This window comes from Hyperolius riggenbachi, chromosome 8 (assembly GCF_040937935.1).
Source record: "Hyperolius riggenbachi isolate aHypRig1 chromosome 8, aHypRig1.pri, whole genome shotgun sequence".
Lineage (NCBI taxonomy): Eukaryota > Metazoa > Chordata > Amphibia > Anura > Hyperoliidae > Hyperolius > Hyperolius riggenbachi.
In genome coordinates this window covers 160,614,651-160,638,676 of record NC_090653.1, presented here as the reverse complement: position 1 = coordinate 160,638,676, position 24,026 = coordinate 160,614,651, and the positions used below count along the sequence as shown (strand labels likewise).

The 24,026-nt window shown below is 46.1% G+C and overlaps 1 protein-coding gene across 4 annotated transcripts in view; it reads left to right on the top strand.

Moving 5' to 3' along the window:
- Positions 1 to 24,026, top strand: part of DLG3 (discs large MAGUK scaffold protein 3) — a 413,798-nt gene that overhangs the window by 79,151 nt on the left and 310,621 nt on the right. Inside the window, exon 1 of one of the 4 annotated variants that reach the window (XM_068247625.1) lies at positions 22,535 to 23,576. The exons of the other annotated variants lie outside the window; for them this stretch is intronic. Within the exon in view, the coding sequence (XP_068103726.1) occupies positions 23,244 to 23,576 (333 nt within the window). The 5' untranslated portion in view covers positions 22,535 to 23,243. Of the gene's footprint in view, positions 1 to 22,534; positions 23,577 to 24,026 lie in introns of those variants that run through there. 4 annotated transcript variants of the gene reach the window in all.

The window sequence follows — 24,026 nt, the reverse complement described above, 5'->3', positions numbered from 1 at the left end:
TTATAGAGGTGAGGAGAGGATAGTGGTGGACCCTAAAACACTCCTTTTGGGCAGTGGCAGAGCAATAGGGGTTGCAGAGGTAGCCCCCGCATTGGGGCCCTTGGGCCAGAGGGGCCCCATAAGGCCCTCCTTCGACTGCAGTATTAGCTCTTTACTGGTTCTGTGCTTGTAATAAGGACTTCTATAGATGCTTTGAATGATAATAATCATTAACAAGCTGCTCCCCATGCCCTTCTTGCACCTCTGACATTGTGGTTGTCTTTGGAAGGTTTTGCGGCACAGTAATTGTTATTTATAAAGTGCTGGGGGGGGGGGGGGGCATGTCTAACTCGCCCCGGGGCCCCTAGCACCTAAGCTACGCCACTGCTTTTGTTATTGTACACTGATTCCACTCTCTCCTTGCATGGTATAATCCTGGTTAAAATTATGAGCTTCTATGGGAGAAGATTTTTCATAAGTAGATGTAGATACCCCCCTCTACTACGTCCTCCTGTTCGAAGAGACTGCATAAAATTATGGTGTGGTAAAAGCTCACGTATCTCAAGCCCAAGTGTCTGTCAAATTTGATAAGATATGGTATCGTTGTATTGAGTACACTGATTTGCATGCTGTGCTGGACTGCTCCTCAGCACGAGCTCTGATCACATGGCTGCAACCGTGGGTTGCATTAGACTGGTAGGTGGGCTATGAGCGATCACTTGGAGTAGTGTCTGGCTGCAACCAGGCAGTCCATCTTGGTGTTTTGGAGGTGCACTTATTTTGTTGTGATAAATGTTTGTCTGTCAAAAATTCAATAAAATTCTACTTTTAAAAAAGGTGTATTTATCTGTTTTGAGGGGGTTTTTTTGTGTACGGTATTGCAAGCCCTTATGTACTGAAATAACAGAAATATACCCTCATGACATACATATTAAAAAAAAAACAGTTGAGTCCCTAAGGCAACTGTTTTTTTGTTGTTGTTTTTTTTCTTTTTCTTTTTTTTACATTATTGTTTGGTAACTGAGATGAGTGGGGGGAGGCGGTGCTTTGGAAGGGATTAATTGTATTTTTTTTTTTAATTTAAAATTTGTGGAGTGCGCAATTTAATTTTGCGCAGTACGTGCCAGATGATGCGTGGATGCGTAGGCACTAATGCCTGCACAGGCGCAGAAGAGCCACCCCGCCGGCGGGGTTAGCGATCTTTTAACGGCAGCCAGTGGGACAATGTAGAGGTGCGGTGAGGGACGGAGACTGCTGCTAGGGGCTGAAAGAAGCCCCAGGTGAGTCAAATCTGTTTTATATCTCTCGCATCGGAAGTCATGACCGGGGTTATGTCCATTCACTGAGATTGGTTCGGGGAAGCCTTGGGTCCCTTTCCCAATCGCCGGTACAGAAATGCCACTGAGTAATAGCGGGGGTCACACGGACATGTGCGCACACCCGCCCCTATAACACTGGACGCGTATATGCATCCAGTTAGACTTGAGGTTTAAATTTCAACAAATATTGGAACTGGTTTTAAAAATAAGTAAATTTTGATAAGTTTATGGGCTTCTTTTGCCTATTTAGGCCTAACTCATTTATTCGCATCATGTCAAGTGAACTTACGCTTTGAATGTTATTCTGTGTTTTATGCGCTTTTTTTTAATATACATACGTTTTGAATAAATTTGATAAGCGCTGTAGATGCATTTTTCGCACATTTATACGCATTTTATACGCGGTCTATGGGCGTTTATGTGCGGTTTATGCGTGTTTATGTGGAAATGGCGCGTTTAGTTTGTATGTAGTTTTTTTTATATATAGACGCATATATTGAACGCGTACAATACGCAATATAGACATAGATTTACGGGTTTGCAGCTACTATTTACGTGTTTATAGGCGTAACTAGAGGCTACTTTGTTGTTTATAGAAATTATGCAGAATTTATAGGAGTATATATAATACAAATATTTGGTTAAGGCAGATAATTAAAGAGAGCAACAAAATTTTATAGTACTGATCATTGTATTAATGACAGTGATATAGGTAATACTAAAGTAATGTTTCTGTAATTTATATTCAGATTATTTTTATTATTATTTATATAATCTTTTGTACAGGTTATTTTATATACGTATATAATTATATATTATATATATTAGTTGTTTAAACAAAGAATGCTATTATGTATAAAGTGTATCTCTGTTTTTTATACATGATATGTCAATGGCATATTTGTTAAAAATTTGAAATTCCAATAAAAAATATTGAAAACAATTAGACTTGAGAGGTTTCTATCTGGACAACTATAGTTGTCCAGATAGATTGAAGTGGATAAATTATACATATTCATAAACCTGACTCATCAACAGTAGTGTTGGGCGAACATCTAGATGTTCGGGTTCGGGCCGAACAGGCCGAACATGGCCGCGATGTTCGGGTGTTCGAGCCGAACTCCGAACATAATGGAAGTCAATGGGGACCCGAACTTTCGTGCTTTGTAAAGCCTCCTTACATGCTACATACCCCAAATTTACAGGGTATGTGCACCTTGGGAGTGGGTACAAGAGGAAACATTTTTTTAGCAAAAAGAGCTTATAGTTTTTGAGAAAATCGATTTTAAAGTTTCAAAGGGAAAACTGTCTTTTAAATGCGGGAAATGTCTGTTTTCTTTGCACAGGTAACATGCTTTTTGTCGGCATGCAGTCATAAATGTAATAAAGATAAGAGGTTCCATAAACAGGGACCGGCAACGCTAACCCAGCAGCAGCACACGTGATGGAACAGGAGGAGGGCGGTGCAGGAGGAGAAGGCCACGCTTTGAGACACAACAAACCAGGCCTTGCATCAGGACACCCGAACACCCGAACATCGCGACCATGTTCAGCCCGAACCCGAACATCTAGATGTTCGCCCAACACTACACGTGACCTGTTCGGCCAATCACAGCGCTAGCCGAACGTTCGGGGAACGTTCGGCCATGCGCTCTTAGTTCGGCCATATGGCCGAACAGTTTGGCCGAACACCAGGGTGATGTTCTGCAGAACCCGAACAGTGGCGAACACTGTTCGCCCAACACTAATCAACAGCTACGCATACCTAGTATTTCCCTCTCTGAGACTGTGCTCTCTTCTGAGACCCATATGCCTGGAGAAGATGATCTAGCCCTGCCCACTAATATTCTAAACCAGTTTTCCTCTGTGTCTCTAGAAGTCAAGACAGGCATCTTTGTCACTCTCACTAATGCCCATATATGGTGCTGCAAGAGTGGATTACATGAATCTCTAGAAACTTTACTAATGATCTGCCTAGAAAGTAGGGCTCTATTTTAAACTAACTTTAGTAAGACCTGTATTGCCTGTAGAGCCTGTGGTCAAGCAACACATTTTAGGAGGAGTTGTGACCCAAGCTGTCATGCTATCCGAGCCATATTAACTGGTCTGCCAGTTTCCATCTCCCTCCTTCAACCCATTCTGTCTCAGTCCAGCGCAGGCTAGCAGAGCCGGGACAAGGTCCTCCAGCACCCAAGGCTGAGACCCCAAAGTGCGCCCCTCTATCCCTCCTACCCTAGCCATCACACACTGATTGCTATTAGTCTAAGAGGCACCCCTGGACCCCTAACATCTTAATCTCTAGTTATCTGGCTTGCGGTCACTGCCAAGTATCCCCTTTTCTTGTTTCTTTCTGCTTCAAACACAACAGGGGAATGATAGCTGAGTGAGTTGTTCACCCCCTCCTACACTCTGCCCTGAGGCTAGAGCCTCTCTCGCCTCTGCCTCGGCCCAGTCCTGCAGGCTAGCACTTACTCTCCCACCTAATGCACAGTTTGGATGGGGTGTGGCTCAGGAAAACAGCAGGGCATGGAAACAGCCAAGCAGGGGCGTAGCTTGGGGTGGGCGGGGTAGGACATTTGCCCCCGGGCGCTGGGTCCCTAGGGCGCCCAGCTTTGATGGGAGTTTCTTTTTTAATATATATTTATTTCCCTGCGGGGAGCGCAGTGCAGGAGGAGAGATAGGCACAGCGGTGGGGAAGGGGGGACGTCCCCCCCCCCTTCCCTCACCAGGGGCTCCCCCTCCCTCGCTCTTCCCTGCAGATATTACCGGCAGGTGGCAGCAGCAGAACTTGCTTCCTATTCCCCACTCGGAGATTTGTGCGCCACTACTCTGGTCTAGACTAGACCAGAGATTGCATCAGCTGCTCCTCAATTCCCAGCCCCCGGCTGCCCATGATACCAAGTGAGGTGACTTTCTCAGGCGGTGGAAGGGTGGGGGTGGTGACAGAACCAAAACAGGAAGTAAAGAACAGCGTGCCTGGCCTGCTGCCGACCCCCTCTCTGCCGCCCGCTTCAATCGTCTGGCACTTGGCCTGGATGCGTCGAACTGAGGGGAGGAGAGCGTCTCCCTAGGCAGTGGCAAATTACAGGAAGTACTTCCTGCAAATGCGTCATTCGCAGTGAAGGGAGGAAAGCGGTTCCCTGGTAATGTTGCATATTCAGGAAGTAAGTACTTCCTGTTATGCGCTGCTCCCTACGGGAGACTCTCTCCTCCCCTCAGTGCGGCACTGCAGCGGATCGCTGCTGATCTGAGGTATGTGAGGCGGCAGCTGAGGGGGGGGGGGGGGGGGAGGGAAAACAGGCTGGCTATCTACTGGTAGAACTTACCTGGCTAACCTATACTGTAGGCAACTATACTGGCTACCTATACTGGGGCAACTATACTGGCTACCTATACTGGGGCAACTATACTGGCTACCTATACTGGGGGCACCTACCTGGCCAACCTATACTGGTGCCTAAGAGCAACTATAACTGGCTACCTATACTAGGGGCACCTACTGGGCTAACCTATACTGTATAACCTATACTGGGGGCAACTATAACTGGCTACCTATACTGGGGGCAACTATATGGCTACCTATACTGTGGGCATCTACCTGGCTAACCTATATAGAGGCCTGGGGGGAACTATAACTGACTACCTATACTGGGGGAACCTACCTGGCTAACCTATACTGGGGCAACTATAACTGGTTGCCTATACTGGGAGCAACTATACTGGCTACCTATGCTGGGGGCAACTATACCTGGCTACCTATTCTGTGGCCATCAATACCTGGCTACCTACATTGGGTGCACCTATAACTGACTTCCTGTATAGGGGGCACCTATACCTGGCCACCTACCTACCTTTACTAACGGTGTTTTCTTTTATTGCACCACAGCTATAAAATGCAGGTCAAATTGTATGGTGCTGTGCGATCATTCCAAATTGGCGGGGGCACATCCTCACAAGTTTTCCTCAGGCAGCAAAAAGCCTAGAACTGGTCCTGCCCAGTCCGAACGACGGCTCTCCCTGCTGCCGCTAAACTCGGGGATGGTGTTAAATACTATTCCCCCTCGGAGTTGTCGCAACTCGGAAGGAGATGTAATTCGGGGTCTGGCAGCTGCCAGAGCCCTGAATTACCGATACGCAGGGTGTGCAGCATAGCATTGCTGCTATGACGGCACTCAGCTTCGGCGCACAGTGCTCAGCGCCACGTGTTAAAATAACCTGATTCGCCCAGACTGTTCCATCCATCAGAGTTACCTGTAACAGAAAAAACAGAAAGCCAGAATGCAGCATCTATTTTTTTACACAGACTTGATCTGTATACACAGCATTTCCATGTGTCCTTCCTGCATTCCTGTATGTTTTCCCTCTCTATATTTCTAGAGCTTTTTCATTTATATTTTTATGCACTGCTTGGGGTGGGGGGAATAAGCAGACTTTAAAGAGACTTAGAGATGACAAACATACAAGATTTATACATACCTGGAGCTTCCTCCAGCTGCATCTGCATGGATCGCTCCCACATCACCATCCACAGCCTTCTGAATTGTCGGTACTGGGTCCCGTCTCTTTGGCCAGGCAGGGCCAGTCGACGCAAGCACAGTGCGCTCCCTCCATATTGCGCAGACGCATGCGTAAAGCAGGCATCTGCAAGATGGAGGGAGTTCCTGCACATGGAAAAAAACTGGCCGCATCCAGCGGAAGTGTCGGGACCCAGTACCAGCAATAGAGGCGGAGGACAGCAGCGTGGGAGTGATCCATGCGGATGGGGCTGGAGGAAGCCCCAGGTATGTATAAATCTATTACTATATTTCGTCTCTGAGTCCCATTAATTGGAATTCCTAGAAGTGACCTTTAACCCTCCTGGCGGTTCATTAATTCTGCCAAATAGGCAGATATACATATTTTTTTTTGTTTTTGTTTCATGTAAAGCTACCAGAGTGGTAGCTACATGAAACAACACTAGAGGGCGCATGTGTCCCTCTAGTGCGATCGTCGCCGGCATCAATAGCAAACAGGGGAACGCGTATATAACGTGTTCCCGTTTGACTTTTGCGACGATCGGAATGACGTCAGCCGACGTCCTGACGTCAGACGCCTCCGATCCAGCCCTTAGCGCTGCCTGGAAGTCATTGGTCCGGGCAGCGCAGGGCTCTGGCAGAGCGGCGGCGATCAAGCTGTACGTGCTGCTAGCAAAGTGCTAGGTGAATCGCCCCACCAGGGGCTGAGATATCTTCCTGCGCGGCATAGCCCGAGCTCAGCTCGGGCTTACCGCCAGGAAAGTTAAAGTGCTGAAGGTGATCATTTGCAAATATCAGGATTCATTTTGAATAAAAAAGATAACTCACCTTAAAGCAAACCCTTGGGAAAAAACAAAACAAAAACCTCAGTAAAGGGAAGTCTCTGTACAAGCACGGCCGGACTGCGCAGGTGCAAGTACAGCCTGCACCTGCATAATAACACAGAGGCCCATATGCAATTCACTTTTTCTCCTGAGTTCTCTCCTAGGTGATATTTCAACACCTTATCATAAAATGCATTTTAAACCACCAGCAAGCAAGAAATTACACAAAACAATTTCGATAGTACGTTTTCACCAACTTTTAGGTACTTTTTTAATTGTAAAATGCTTAAAAGTTATTTAAAAGAGATGAAAATTATCTCCTAGGAGATAACTCAGGAGAAAAAGTAAATTGCATATGGGCCAGAGTCTCTTTTGCATGGAGAAAAAAGCTAGTGCTGCGCAAACATATTCGACAAGCTCTTGTTGAATACAGGTTCTTCTAAAAAAATTAGCATATTGTGATTATTTTCTGTTATGTACTGATAAACATTAGGCTTTCATATATTTTACATTCATTACACACAACTTAAGTAGTGATGATTTTGGCATACAGCTCATGAAAACCCAAAATTCTTATCTCAAAAAAGTTGCATATTTCATCCGACCAATAAAAGAAAAGTGTTTTTAAAACAAAAAAAAGTCAACCTTCAAATAATTATGTTCAGTTATGCACTCAATACTTGGTCGGGAATCCTTTTGCAGAAATGACTGCTTCAATGCGGTGTGGCATGGAGGCATTTAGCCTGTGGCACTGCTCAGGTGTTATGGAGGTCCAGGATGCTTCGATGGCAGCCTTAAGCTCATCCAGAGTGTTGGGTCTTGCGTCTCTCAACTTTCTCTTCATAATATGACACAGATTCTCTATGGGGTTCAGGTCAGGAGAGTTGGCAGGCCAATTGAGCACAGTAATACCATGGTCAGTAAACCATTTACCAGTGGTTTTGGCACTGTCAGCTGGTGCCAGGTCGTGCTGAAAAATGAAATCTTCATCTCCATAAAGCTTTTCAGCAGATGGAAGCATGAAGTGCTCCATAGTCTCCTGATAGCTAGCTGCATTGACCCTGCCCTTGATAAAACACAGTGGACCAACACCAGCCGCTGACATGGCAACCCAGACCATCACTGACTGTGGGTACTTGACACTGGACTTCAGGCATTTTGGCATTTCCCTCTCCCCAGTCTTCCTCCAGGCTCTGGCACCTTGATTTCCGAATGACATGCAAAAGTTGCTTTCATCTGAAAAAAGTCCAGTGCTGCTTCTCTGTAGCCCAGGTCAGGTGCTTCTGCCGCTGTTTCTGGTTCAAAAGAGGCTTGACCTGGGAAATGCGTCACCTGTAGCCCATTTCCTGCACACGCCTGTACACGGTGGCTCTGGATGTTTCTACTCCAGACTCAGTCCACTGCTTCCGCAGGTCCCCCAAAGCCTGGAATTGGTCCTTCTCCACAATCTTCCTCAGGGTCCGGTCACCTCGTCTCGTGCAGCGTTTTCTGCCACACTTTTTCCTTCCCACAGACTTCCCACTGAGGTGCCTTGATACAGCACTCTGGGAACAGCCTATTTGTTCAGAAATTTCTTTCTGTGTCTTACCCTCTTCCTTGAGGGTGTCAATAATGGCCTTCTGGACAGCAGTCAGGTCGGCAGTCTTACCCATGATTGTGGTTTTGAGTAATTAACCAGCCTGGGAGTTTTTAAAAGCCTCAGGAATGTTTTGCAGGTGTTTAGAGTTAATTAGTTGATTCAGATGATTAGGTTAACCTTCCTGGCGGTAACCCTGAATGTAGTTCGGGGTAAGCCGCGCAGGAGGTTTTCTCAGGCCCTGCTCGGCCGATTTTCTTAATTATTTTTTTTTGCTGGACGCAGCTAGCACTTTGCTAGCTGCGCCAGCACACCGATCGCCGCCGCCCCGCGCCCGATCGCCGCTATCCGTCGCGGCACGCGCCCCCCCAGACCCCGTGCGCTGCCTGGCCAATCAGTGCCAGGCAGCGCCGAGGGGTGGATCGGGACTCCCAATGACGTCACGACGTCGGTGACGTCATCCCGCCCCGTCGCCATGGCGACGGGGGAAGCCCTCCAGGAAATCCCGTTCTTTGAACGGGATTTCCTGATCGAAGCGGGCGGGGGGATGCCGCTGAGCAGAGGCTATCATGTAGCGGGCCCTGGGCTCGCTACATGATTTAACAAAAAAAAAACAACAAAAAAACTGGAGGAGGGTTAATAAAAAAAACAACAAAAAAAACTGCTGCCCTGCCTCCTGGCGGAAATTTTCATACCGCCAGGAGGGTTAATAGCTCGTTTAGAGAACCTTTTCATGAAAACCTTTTCATGAAATTTGGGTTTTCATGAGCTGCATGCCAAAATCATCAATATTAAAACAATAAAAGGCTTGAACTACTTCAGTTGTGTGTAATGAATCTAAAATATATGAAAGTCTAATGTTTATCAGAACATTACAGAAAATATGCTAATTTTTTTAGAAGGACCTGTATATTCAGTGTGTCCCAGTGCTGGATTGGTGGGGTCTAGGAGGATGGGGAAGCCTCTGGACTATACAGAGCCTTCCCACTACTTAGGTAAGTATTCAATTTTCCTGGGGGGATTTTGCTTTGTTGTTCATATATGAATGTTTTCCTTTTATTGCATTAAAATGTAAAACTCAATAAAACTTATGTGTTACAAAAAAAAAAAAGTATTCCATTTTCCTTTTTATTTTCGCTTCAGGTACTCTTGGAAGGGAACCCAAGATAAGAGTGATTTGGAAGCTGCCCTATTTATATCCTTTTAAACAACACCAGTTGCCTGGCCGTCATCCTGATCCCGTGTCTCTAATACTTTTTGCCGTAGACCCTGAACAAGCATGCAGCAGATCAGGTACTCAGGTAACTCAGCTGACTTAGGTTTTATTGGATTAGCCACATGCTTGTTCCAGGGTTTCGACTCAGACACTACTTATGCCAGAAGATCAATAGGACTACCAGGCAACTGGCATTGTTTACAAGGAAATAAATATGGCAGCCTCCATATCCTTCTCATCTCGGGTTCCCTTTAAGCATAAATGTTTAAATCAGCTACAGTAGAGTCTTGGTTATCCGGCACCAATGGGAATTGGCTGATGCCGGATAAGTGAGCTTTCTGGTTGTTTGAGACTCAATGTTAAAAATAGGCCTATCTATTACAGTACTATACCCCACTCTCCACCACTGTGAATACTGCAGGAGATTTGTGTTGGTTAGTTGAGACTGTTGGTTAGTTGAGTTTTGGATAACCGGGAATCTACTGTATTACATTTATTTCACCTGAGATACAAGTCTAATGCTGGGAATACACCATATGGTTTTACCCCCGATTTCCGACATGTCCAATATTCCTTCCGATCCTTTTTTGGCTCAATTTCTCATAGAAGTCAATGGAAAAAGATAAGAAAAACGAGTGGAAGATAAGAGAATCAAGCGGAAAAAACGATCGGGTGAAAAATCGAGCTGAAAAACGTATTGTGTGTTCCCAGCATAAGGATTTGCTAGTGGACTTCACTTTGATCAAAATACTTTTATCTATTTTTAAAATGATTATGCTGGGACTGTAGGACACAAGGAAGAGAATAGCAAATGTGACTTGTGGCACCTGCAGCTCTACCTGACTGAACAAATCCGTGCTAAAAATAAAGGAAAGCATGGCACTAGGTGGTTGGGATGTTGTGTTATTTGGCTTTTCATTGTGGCATACATCCTGTTTCTAGAAATTTCCAGACTGGTGTTTTTTGTGCACTGCAATATCTCGCCTAGGCTCTGAGTCATAAATGGTTGTAATTTGCTTCACAATTAGCAGCAATTGTGGCATGCGCATCCCCATCATGTTAATGAGCTGCAGCTTTGAAATATTGGCAGATTACTACAACAATCCAACTTGTGTGAGAAAGGCAGTGCAGCTCAGAATTATGTGGTTGCCCGATACAAGTAATGTTTGCAACAGATCAATATAACTAAACACATATCTTACAGAAAAGTTTTTCTCAGAAATTGGATTTATATAAAAATAATAGCCAAAATTAAATCTAGAATTGTCTTCTAGCAGCTTGGAACATATGCATACATGCATTTTACACATGATTAGTTGAGTTGACAAATGGTACAGAAGATTAAAGAAAGAAAAGCTGTAAATTATCTCAGTTCTGTGCATAGTGCTGACACCGCCACCAAAAAAGATGGCAGCTCCCATACAGGCATAATATTTACTCATATTTGGGGAGGAAACAAAGGCCCATTGACTTTGGGTTGCAATTTTACCAAGAAATTTTAATTGGCTACACATGCGCCAGTATCCTTTTGGAGGGGTGTCATAGGTCTGAAGTGCCTAGAACAGCACACAGCCTAAATACAGCCCTGCATCTCATACAACTGTAGATACCTGACAGCTAGAGGTTGAGGTTATTAGAGGCACATACAATGGTGCCAGTGGTTCTGCTCCAAACTGATTATTTATTTCCCATAAGAAAGCTCAACCAATATAAATAGCACCCACGTAGTGGCAGGGCTAAGCTGCTTTACAGTGGAATTTCAAGTATATAGTGCTAGATGAAAGGAGACACAGCAAATGAAGAACTCATCTGGATCTCTACCTGGATTTAGCAATTATTGCTCAATTTATTAGTGGTATCATAACCACAAAACAGCACATTTTGGCACTGAAGCATTGTGCTGTTTTGTGGCTATGACACTAGCCACGAGGCAAAGGCTGTAAATGTTGAGAGGGTCCAATCAAACTTTTTCTGGAGAAGCCCACAATTTGTAGTTACACCCTGCATTTTTTTAAATAGGCCTCTACATGCATGCTGGCTATGTATGTTGCACAGTGTACAATCTACAGTACTATGTTTAGTTGGATTAGTGTAGGGTAGTTTGAGATTGCTAAATCCAGGTAGAGACCCAGACAATATCTTCTCTTGCTGTGTATACTCACACCTTGCTGGATCCAGGTGAGGGCTGTTTGACTCCCTGGTACTTAACCACTTAACGACCGCCTAACGCTGATAGGCGGCGGCAGGTCGTAAGTGGTTTTACATGGAAACGGCAGTTCCATGTCAGTTCACAGAGGGTGTCTCCGCGAACAGCCTGCGAGCCTCCGATCGCGGCTCGCAGGCGAAATGTTAACACGCGGGAAAGAAATCCCTGGTGTTTACGCCGTAAAGGAGATCGGCGATCCCTGGCCTCTGATAGGTGCTGTCCTGTACCGCCCATGGGAAGGAGGAGAGGGAGGGAAAAAGAGGAAGGCGAAATATCACTGCGGAGGGGGGCTTTGAGGAGCACCCCCGCTACACGCAGATAGCCGGCGGCGATCAGACCCCCCCAGCAGGACATCCCCCTAGTGGGGAAAAAAGGGGGGAAGTCTGGTCGCCCTGGCTGCAAGGTGATCTGTGCTGTGGGCTGGAGAGCCCACGCAGCACAGATCATGGAAAACAAGCCTGGTCCTTAAGTGGTTAAAAACTGCAAGTTTGAACATTCCAAAAGCCTTGACTTTGTAGCCAAATGAAAGGGGAGCTAGAAGTCATGACAATGGTTTAAGAGTTGTAACTTAAAGGGAAGCTTTAAGTGAGTCTGAAGTTAAAATAAAAAAACAAAAAAACGATCCTCACCTAAGGAGAGGGAAGGCTCTAAGTCCAATAGAGCTTTCCCGTTCCTCCTATGGTTCCAACGTTCCAATGCTGGCTCCCCTGTTAGCAGTCTCTGACCGATGGGTCGGAGACTGCTTTCTCTGTCACTGTGGGAGGCTTTGGCAGTCTTTGGGTTGCCCAAGTGCTACAGAAGACAGGCCACTCTGTACTACAGTTGTGTTCAAAATTATTCAACCCCCACTGAAATTGAGTGTTTTGGCCAGTTTGACCTTGATTTTGATCATTTCAGTCATCTTGTTTACAATTAAATCAAAGAGACACTTGTAAGTCAGACAAATATAACATACCATTCATAATGAAATAACCACAAATGTCTTTCCTGTGCTCACATCATTATCAGTTTTATTCAACCCCCAAGTGACATTCATTCTTAGTACTTAGTACAACATCCTTTTCCGGTTATAGCAGCTTTTAAACGTGAAGCATAGCTTGACACAAGTGTCTTGCAGCGATCTACGGGTATCTTAGCCCATTCTTCATGGGCAAAAGCCTCCAGTTCAGTCACATTCTTAGGCTTGCGCTCTGCAACTGCTTTGTTTAAGTCCCACCAGAGGTTCTCAATCAGATTTAAGTCTGGTGACTAGAGATGTCCCGAACGGTTCACCGGCGAACTACGGTGGTTCGCGTTCGCCTGCCAAAGGCGAACTTTCCCGGAAGTTCGATTCACCCCATAATGCTCTATTGAGCAAAACTTTGACCCTCTACATCACAGTCAGCAGGCACATTGTTGCCAATCAGACTGCTCTCACTGGTTGAGCCCCCCCCCCCCTTATACAAGGCAAGGTCTTTGAGCCATTTTACTCACTCGTCTGCCTATACTAATCAGTTAAGGGACAGCTGCTACACACACTCTGCTAGGGAGAGTTTAATTAGCCTCTTGTAGGCTTCTCCTCCCTCCTCCCATCCTTCTACCTATTCCCTCCTCCCTCCTACCGGAGGGAGGAGGGTCTCTTCTGCCAGGGAATTCCAGTATTTAAAAAGCCAGCTTACATACCGTGGCTGGGGATTGAACCCAGGTCTCAGTGTATGGTAGGTAACTAACATATCCATTATACCACCAACACTACTAGCTGAAGCTAGCCTAGCATGTACCATTTATGCTCAATCCAAAAGAAAAATTAGACAAGACAAATAACATTTATATCGCGCTTTTCTCCTGGCAGACTCAAAGCGCCAGAGCTGCAGCCACTAGGGCACGCTCTATAGGCAGTAGCAGTGTTAGGAAGACTTGCCTAAGGTCTCCTACTGAATAGGTGCTGGCTTACTGAACAGACAGAGCCGAGATTCGAACCCTGGTCTCCTGTGTCAGAGGCAGAGCCTTTAAACATTACACCATCCAGCCACTGCTTAAGGATATGTAGCCAGGCATGGCCATGCCTTTTGTGTTCAACAGTTGTCCAAAGAGAACCCCAGATAGCCAAGTAGATTCATCTCTCTCTCTAGTAGGTATGGTCACCGCTTTCCACGGATTGTCTTGGATTGAGCATAAATGGTACATGCTAGGCTAGTTTCAGCTGGTAGTGTTGGTGGTATAATGGATATGTTAATTACCTACCATACACTGAGACCTGGGTTCAATCCCCAGCCACGGTATGTAAGCTGGCTTTTGAAATACTGAAATTCCCTGGCAGATGAGACCCTCCTCCCTCCGGTAGGAGGGAATAGGTAGAAGGGTAGAGGGTGGAGGAGGGTGGAGCTCCGGGGAACCCTTGAAACATGATTTCTATTATTTTTCCAGCCAGTAGAAATTTTTCTAAATTTTGAAGTTCACCTCCCCATTGAAGTCTATTGCAGTTCGCAAACTTTTTCGCAAACCGAACTTTCCGTGGAGGTTCGCGAACAGGGTTCGAGAACCGAAAATCGGAGGTTTGCGACATCACTACTGGTGACTGCGATGGCCACTCCAAAATGTTCCAGCTTTTGATCTGCAACCATGCTCTAGTGCAGTGTTTCTCAACATTTTATTGGTATGTGCCCCTATTAAAACCCTGTACTCACCAAGCACCCCCTAGCATAGTAAAGATTATCACAGGTACCCCTTGACAAATATATATTTAATCCTAGTACATGATACTTGGTTCCTAAACCATTTCCAAGCATTTACTATTGCTTTTGATTAGCTAAAATACAAATCTGGTGCTTAAATAAGATTTATAATTTTCTTAAACTCTAAATTTGTTGTTCTTGGTTAAGTATATCACGCCTGAGTGCCCCCTGGAACCATCAGAAGTACCCCCTGGGGTATGCGTACCACACGTTGAGAACCTAGGCTCTAGTGGACTTGGAGGTATGCTTGGGATCATTCTCCTGTTGAAAGTGTCCAACGTCTCCCAAGCCTCAGGTTTGTGATGGACTGCATCACATTTTCATACAATATCTCCTGGTACTGAAGAGAATTCATGATACCTTGCACACGCTGAAGCTTCCCTGTACCTGCAGAAGCAAAACAGCCCCAAAGCATGATTGACCCCGCGCCATGCTTCACAGTAGGCAAGGTGTTCTTTTCTTCATAAGCGTTTGTTCTTCCTCCTCCAAACATAGCGTTGATCAATGGGCCCAAACAGTTCTAATTTTGTTTCATCAGTTCACAGAACACTACCACAAAAGTTGCAAGATGCTGTACACAAAGATGCTGTACACATGCAAAAGATCAGTTCCTGCAAAAGATCCGTTCCTGCAAAATGCATTCATAGTCTATGATATCTGCAGATCTCATACACACCTTGTTTAACAAGCATTCATCTGCAGATCAGACAATCATCTGCTGATCCAAAGATCCATCCTGGAGGATCTGATCGGCAGATGATTGTCCATTAAACAAGGTGTGTATGAGATCTGCAGATATCATAGACTATGAATGCATTTTGCAGAATTGGATCTTTTGCAGGAACTGATCTTTTGCAGATACTGATCTGTTGCATATGTGCAGCATCTTTGTGTGCAGCATCTTGCAAAGATTTTTATCTGATGGGGAGTTCAGCTCAATAGAATAGACTGTGTAGGTGTGGCTCTCATACTACATGAAAAGGGGTAAAATTGGTCTGTGATCTTTCCTTTTCCAAAGACTTTTATCTGATGTGGGTACCCACCTAAACACTGTGTGTATAATTTATCTTAGCATTGTTGGAGACTAGAGATTTTACAAACAGGAAGTTTTGAATCAGGATTATTGTCCTGATTCAAAACCTCCTGTATGTAGAATACAAGCTCTAGTTTATTGGATAATCTAAAAGTAAAACCTAATGCTTTCGGCTTAAGCTTTCTTCATACTTTATTCCTGTTGACTGACAATGTTCATACATACAATCAGAAGGAAGTAGAGAGATTTTTTGCAAATATAAGTGTTATCCAGATACATTAAGTACAAGGGCTCTTGCAAGGATTGTGAGGTATTTATGTCAAATAGATAAAACCCTTGGTTTACTTAGCACATACATAGACATGGAGAGTTTTTTACAGACCCTACCCTGTTTACTGTACACTGCTGGAGCCTGGAAGAAGTTAACTATATGTTAGTGGGGGGAGGGGCACTCAGGGGCACTTGGCACAGGTGGCCCAATCTACTTGTTTTGCATGACTAATTACCAAGGAATAAGGGCAATGCTTAAAGGACTACTGTAGGGGGAGGAAGAAAAAGAGTTGAACTTACCTGGGGCTAACAGTCCCTAACAGATGTCTTGTGCCTGCGCAGCCAGTCACTGATGCGCCTGTCCATGCCTCCAGTTCACTAATGGAATTTCCGACTATGCCTGCATGGCCGTGTCCTCGCTCCCACTGATGTCACCCGGAGCATACTGCGCAGGCGCAGACCATACTGGGCCTGAGCAGTACACTCCCGGAGACATCAACGGGAGCGAGGACACGGCCACGCAGACACAGTGGTTTTCTGACTATAATGTCTGAAATTCCGGAAGTGAACCGGAGGCGGGGACCGGAGCATCGGTGAGTGGCTGCACGGGCACAGGACATCTGTGGGGGACCATTAGAAGCCCCAGGTGAGTTCAAATCTTTTTCCCCCTACCCCCCTATAGTAGTCCTTTAAGGAAATTTCTCCAAGAGGGAGAGCAGAACAAAACAAAATTTTTTCACTCATCTCTTTTTGTAAACACTCACACAAACTTTTACTGCTGTTTTAGACACTCTTGAGATAGAATCTTGTTTACTTACTATTTTGACAACACCTGTCAGTCGGACAGGGTGATACAAACAAAATCACTGGTTGTGACATCGACAGCAATAAAATAGAAATGGAAAACTATACACTTTACCCTCTTCTATTAAATAGAGGGTGGCTGGAGGGGGGTTGGAGGCTATTGTATTGTATGTTGCTTTGTTGAAGAGAGTGGATAGTGTACTGGTTAAGAGAGTTCAAATCTCGTCTCTTCTTGTTCAGTAAGCCAACACCTATTCAGTGAGTAGACCTTGGGCAAGACTCCTTGACACTGCTACTGGCTTTAGAGCGCACTCTAGTGGCTGCAGATCTGGCACTTTGAGTCCACCAGGGGAAAAGCACGGTGTAAATGTTCGGTGTCTTGTAGTATCCCAAGATTTGTAGTTACAATCCTGGGGAGGGAGATTCACTTTAACAAATTAGTTTGTACTACAATGAGATGCAAATAATTTCGAGTTGACGCAGCAAATTTTATATGCAAATTAATGCTGCTTGAAAATGAACCAATTAAATCCTGCTGAGGTAAAATTTGATTGGTCCATTTTCAAACTGCATACATTTGCTTACAACATTTGCATAACCCTGCATTAACTCAAAATGATTTGCATTTCATTGACCATCCCTAGTCTGCAGGGGTGCCTCTAGTCATTTTGTCACTCCAGGCGAGAAAACCTGTGGCGCCCCCCCCCCCCCCCCCCAAAGCCCCTCCCCCCAGGAAAATAATCATAATGCAGCATCGTTTCACCAGAAAATAATCATAATGCGGCAGTGTTTCATCAGAAAATAGTAATTATCGTAATTCAGAATCGTAATTCACCAGAAAATAATCGTAATGTGGCAGTGTTTCACCAGAAAATACACTTATTGCAGCAGCATTTCACCAGAAATTAATCATAGGGCAGCAGCGTTTCACCAGAAAATAATCGTAATGGGGCAGCGTTGTCAGAAAATAATCGTAATGCGGAAGCGTTTCACCAGAAAATACACGTAATCCGAGCAGAGGGAAAGAGTAGAGATGGAGAGGCAGCATAAGATGTAAGAGGGGGTTAGAGGAGCAGAGAGGGGGAGGGATAGACAGCATAAGATGGAAGAGGGTGCAGAGAAACAGAGGGGAGAGGGAGAGACAGCATAAGATGGAAGAGAGTGCAGAGGAACAGAGAGGGGTAGAGACAGCATAAGATGGAAGAGGGGGCAGAGGAACAGAGAGGGGAGAGGGAGAGACAGCACAGCACTAAAGCACAGGTTTACAGCTTTACCAGCCTACAGCCTAACCAGCTTTCAAAGAAAACTCTAGTATCAAAAGAGCAGGGCACATTCTAGCAGTTATAACAGTACTGGGAGTCTGCACACAGGACAGGAAGTGTTCTTAGCAGCCTGCCTGCATACCTTCTCTTCTGCCTGTGCATGCAGCTTATCATCTCTGGAGTAGTGATGGGTCGTTCGCGAACGAGGTGTCTCTAAGAGCCGGCTCTTTGCTGCGAACGACAAGAGCCGGTTCTCAGTTTTGAAAGAGCCGATGCCTCCGCCGCCCCACAGAGCTCTGCTTTGCTCTGCAATAAAGGGCGCTGAGGCATGTTGGGAGATGTAGTCCTCCTCTTGCAGCTTGTAGGAGTGTATGGGGCGGAGCAGAGCAGTAGCAGGAGGGATTGCCCCAGTCAGAGAAGAAGTCTGGAATTGTCATGGAGACGGGGGCGGGGCTTTTACTCCGATTCTGAGTGGTGTTTAGTGATATTAATGAAGAGCCGATTCAGAGCCGTAAGAGCCGGCTCTTTAATGGAAGCCGATTCAGAAGAGCCGATTCTCTGAAAAGAGCCGGAATTCCCATCACTACTCTGGAGCAGAAACTTCCCTTCTCCCGGGTTGTGTTGCTGTCTTGTGCGGGGGCGGGGCTCCAACACGGACACATCACATTCTTCTCTCTGTGACTGCATCTGTCCCCTGGCTGTCTCACTCCAGTGTCTGTGTGCAGCCAGTGACACAGGTGGGGGGTCAGACTGTCGGGGGATAAGCTGGCTAGCCGCTGGCTCCTGGTTTGACTGGCGTGGGGCGGAGTTAAAGGCTGGGCCACACAGGATAAACACTTTACCTGTGTGGCTACTGAGAAGAAGGGGCACGGCTTTAAAGAAGGAGCCTGGCAGAGAAGAGCAGTATTGATTGCTCTATTGGCTGGGGAGAAGTGGAGGTGGAGGCACTGCTGAGCACATGGTAACGTGCCGAGCACCGGGGACTGAGTCGGGAGGTAATATAATATAAAAAAAAAAAAAAAAAAAAACATGGTCACAGTAGCAGCGGCGGGGGAATGCGCCTCACCACCTCATGGCCCCCCAGGCAACCGCTTATACTTGCCTGGTGGGTGAGACCGTAGACGCCCCTGCTAGTCTGTAGTATATTACACAAATACCCAAACACCCCCCCCCCCCCCCCTAAACTATGAGGAGAGAGCAGAATTATGACTCCTTATTGAGCTGCTGCTAGTCCTCTTCACTGTGCAGCCAGTAGTCTGGCAGAGTGACTATGCCTAGACAGCTGCAGAGAGGTGTGGGTAAGTGAGGTAGACAGTACACTGGTGATTATTCTGGCTGAGCTGTGTAGCTGAGCTTTCTGATGCCAAGGACTGGCTGCACAGAAGAACACATGCACTGCAGTCCAATTTTAATCCTTTTCTTCATCACTGACCCCCAATGATTCTGCAGATGTGGGATTCAGAAACTACTGAAACCAAAAGATCAGCATGACAGCCAGGTAACCAGCACTTAACCTCCTTGGCGGTTCAATTTTTCCACCAAGGAGGCTGCATTGCACTTTTTTTTTTTGTTTTTTTTTTTAGTTTCATGTAGCTACCTGAGTGGTAGCTACATAAAACACCACTAGAGGGCGCATGTGTCCCTCTAGTCCGATCGCCGCAACAAAAGTAAACAGGAGATTGCGTATAGAACACGATCTCCTGTCGCCATGGCTACGATCGGAATGACGTCATGGACGTCAGCCGACATCCTGACGTCAGACCCATCCGATCCAGCCCTTTGCGCTGCCCGGGACTGATTGGTACGGGCTGCGCAGGGCTCTGGTGGGGGGATGGCCCTCTTCCGCCTCTGCGTGCGGACGATCGCCGCAGAGCAGCGGCGATCGAGCTGGACGCGCAGCTAGCAAAGTGCTAGCTGCGCGTACAGCACTTTACAGAACAGAAATCGCCCCACCAGGGGCTGAGATATCCTCCGCGTCGGCTTACCCCGAGCTCAGCTCGGGGGTTACCGCTAAGGAGGGAAAAAGCAATGGCAGCCTCATATTCCTGCGTCTTCTGGCTGGGGATGGTCAATGAGAAGTGAATAATTAGTTCATTCATTAGTTAATTAGTTCATGTAATGTAAGATAATGCACATTTTGTTTGTAAATGTATGCACCTGAAAACGGACCAATCACATCCAGCTAAATTGGAATTTGACTGGTCCATGATCATTGACATTCAACATTTGCATAATCCTGTCCTGATCAATTTGAAATTATTTCCATCTCATTGCCCGGGATGGTAATGCAGGATTGATGCGGGATCTGGTTTCCTTCACACCCTATTGCTGTACAAATGTAATGTTTATCTTACTTGAACTTCAGATGAGGGTTAAGGTACCCTTAAGGTGCGTACACACACACTACAAAAGCAAACGACGGGTCCGTCCGCACCTCCCACTGGGCGGACTTTCAGCAGACCGTAGTGCGTGTGTACGCACTGTCGGCGGACTGATAAGGCTGTTACTGAACGATCCGCCCGGCAGATCGTTCAGGAACAGCCTTATCAGTCCGCCAACAGTGCGTACACACGCACTACAGTCTGCTGAAAACCCGCCCAGTGGGAGGTGCCGACGGACCCGTCGTTGGCTGCTGTAGTGCGTGTGTACGCACCTATAGTCCTGACGATTATGGGAAGATTCGACAAAGAGACAAATTTATCTCTAATCGAATCTGATTAGTGATAAATTTGTTTTTTGTTGATTCTGCTGCCCATACACAACAGGCCGATTCCTGTCCAATTTCAGCATGACATCTTCACAGATGCTGCCCCCACTGTATAATATGCCCCTCCCCCCCCTGTGTGTGCAGTTACACGTTACATGTCCTGTAGCAGCCTCCGCATGGTGTGTGTAATCCTCCAGGTCGCTCTCCACACACGCCACTGGCGCATAGCGTCTGACATCAGACACTATGAGCCGACGTCAGAAAATATGCGCCAGTAGCGTGTACGGAGAGCTGCCTGGAGGTTGCGGACACCGTGCGGAGGCTTCTACAGGACAGGTAACGTATAAATGCACACACCAGGCTCATTTATACATTGCAACGGTAGCGGCGGGGCTTTTGTCATCTCGTCACTCGTTCCTGAAATTGCCACCGTACTGACGCACACACCAACTTCGGCTCGACATCTTGCAGCATGCGTAATCGACCATGCGACCAATTTCCGTTCAGAAATTGGTCGCTTTGTCAGTCGGGCATGCACTTGGCAGCACCACTTTTCATCCAATGCAATTATAATAATCGAATTGGATGGTCGATTGGCCGCAAGTCGCCTGATGTATGGCCACCTTTAGTTATCAAACAAGCTTTTTAAAGTTCACGAAATCACATTTTCTCAAAAAGGAATCAGAGTGAATGAAGTATTTAAAGAGACACTGAAGCGAGAATAAATCTCGCTTCAGTGCTTATATTCAGCAGGGGCGCAAAAACGTGGCTATTCCACGGCTAAACGGGGGTCCCTTACCTCCCAAATCCCCTCTGTTCTTTGCGGGGATCTCTTCCGCATTCAGGCAGGGCTAATGGCCACAGCCCTGCCCCACGCGCGTCTGTCAGCGCGTATCTCAGCCTCTCCCCCGCCCCTCTCAGTCTTCCTTCGCTGAGAGGGGCGGGGGAGAGGCGGCGATGCGCCGCTGATAGATGGCGCTGAGAGGCAGGGCTGCAGCCGTTAGCCCTGCCTGAAGAGCAGCAAAATCCACGACCAAGTTGGTCGTTGATTTTGCGCGGAGGGGGGGGGGGGTTGGGGGTGAAGGGACCCCCGTTCAGCCGCGGGATAGCGGCGTTTTAGCAGGGGCACACATGCCCCTGCTGAATATAAGCACTTAAGCGAGATTTATTCTTCCTTCAGTGTCTCTTTAAAGTATATAACTGAGAGGGATATGGATGTTTCCTTTTAAACAATACCAGTTGCTTGTCAGTCCTGCTGATCTCTTTGGCTGCAGTAGTGGCTGAATCACACACCTGAAACAAGCATGCAGCTAATCCAGTCTGACATCAGTCAGAGCACCTGATCTCCATACTTGTTGAGAGGCTGTGGCTAAAAGTGGCTAAAAGTATAAGAGACACAGGATCAGCAGGAGAGTCAGGCAACTGGCACTATTTTTAAAGGAAAAAATCCATATCCTACACATTACACTCCCTGCAGTGCTTGCTATAGACACTATGCTCTTCACAGTACAAAAACAGACTGCTCTGCATTCCCTGGCGTTATATATATTATGCTGGGAACTGTTTGCTTTCATTGTATTCACAGATGTTTAATCTGTGCTCTGTTAATGTTATCTGTTGAGATTATTTTACACATCATGTGTAAACAGCTTGGTTGTGAGTGAGGTGTACAGAATGTACGTGTCACTAGAAATGATTAAAGCACAGACGGGTTTCTACACTGAATGCCCTGCTGTGTGCTGCTTGCAGGACATTGCACGGCTCTGTGCAAAGTGTATGATGATGCTCAGTAGCACTTGTCATCATCAAAATGAGGCAATAAAGATCCTGTGGGTGGGTGTTTCTACCCTGCTCTGATTTAGGATCCTTGATAAAATGTCGATAGCCCTCCCCCTTGCCACCCTTACCCTCCCCCATTAGAATCCGTCAGCTGCAGATCCCGGTCCCCGTTAAGCTTGATGCTGATTAACTCTACAGTAACCATAGCAACTTCAGGTTTGCATCCAAGCCATAAGCACCGCAGGCCTGGTTCTGGAATACGCAGGGTTACAGCCGGTGGTGCTGATGCTGCTGCTGGTTGCTGATTGGCTGCAGCCAGGAGATGCTGCATCCAGAGGCAGAGAGGCAGCAGCTCCATCAGGGACCAGCAGCACAGCCTCCTCTGCACACTGTCCAGGAGCACCCAGCACCGAGCCTCAGGCACCCACACCCAACACGGCCCAGGAGAGCACGCAGCCCCCCACCACAGAACTCAATGCTGAGGGAAAGAAAAGGAAGCATAGACGCCATCTTTATATTCAAGGAGCTAAGGGGGAGCACGGGAGACTGCATCTTATTGACACCCCCTCCCACAGCAGATCCCCGACATCAGAAAAGGGGAGGAGGCAAGACCTGCAGGATTTATGCTCAGGAAATCTGTATTTTTAAAGGAAATAAGGGCAGATTTTGAATTTTTTCTTGTGATTTTTAATATTAATGGATTTTATATTATAGCATTTTCTTCCTTTACCATTTCCTAAATCACCATATACACCGTCTGCCTTTTATGCTTTTATTGGGGGTTTTCACTAATTTTGTGTATTTTTGACCATTGTATGTTCCATTTTAGTTAAATCTTATGTTCTGCTTTGGTAATTAACATTTTTTTTTTTTTTACCGGAGTGTATTGCGAGCACTGCCTCTGTACATGGCCCTGTGAAATAGTCAGGGTACTGTCAGATTAACCCAGCCTTAATTTGGGGTGTATTCTGATTCGAGGAGGTGGTTTTGGGTGGTGGGTTGATCTGTGATACAGCTAATTCATTTTGGAGCTGGACCTTATGATGCACAAACATCATCATTGCTGCAAGTGCCCTGAGTGTTACGAGGCATCTCGCATGTCTGGTCTGCGCAGGATGGAACCCCCAACATATGGAGAATGGCAGCATGAGCAGTATGGGGGTGGCTATGGAGGTTACAGTTCTCAGACCCTCCCGTCACAACCTGCTGTTACCCCAACAGCTCGTGGAAAAGCCAAGCTTGTTCCTGCCACACGTGAAAACCTCACCCCAACCTTGAAAGGGCCTCCTAAAAGTGCTACCCCGAAAATGAATGGCAATAGTGCAAATTGGTGGCCGGAGTGTACTTGCACCAACCGTGACTGGTATGAACAGGTGAGTGGCACCACAATAGTACCATTATATCTGCTGTGTGCTCTCTGTAGATGTTAGCAATGCTTTGAAATTGCAGCTCCAGGACACCCTTTTAGAATTCTACATTCAACCCTATATATTCTGTTAAAACATATCCCTTTCAGACTTCATCTATATTTCTATTTATACACACACATTTATTGTGTATAGTCTGTGTGTGCATGTACATAATGTACATATGTTATATAACCTGTATACTGTGCTCAGGGTATAGATCTTGGTGTGGGTGTATAGTACTGTGTACTATTAAGGAAAAATGGCTTTACATAAAATGTTTTTTTTTCTCTTTGGAAGGTGATGTGTGAAATATCTATCTATCTATCTATCTATCTATCTATCTATCTATCTATCTATCTATCTATCTATCTATCTATCCTTTTTCTGTGACTGTACAATGGAAAATGCATGTTT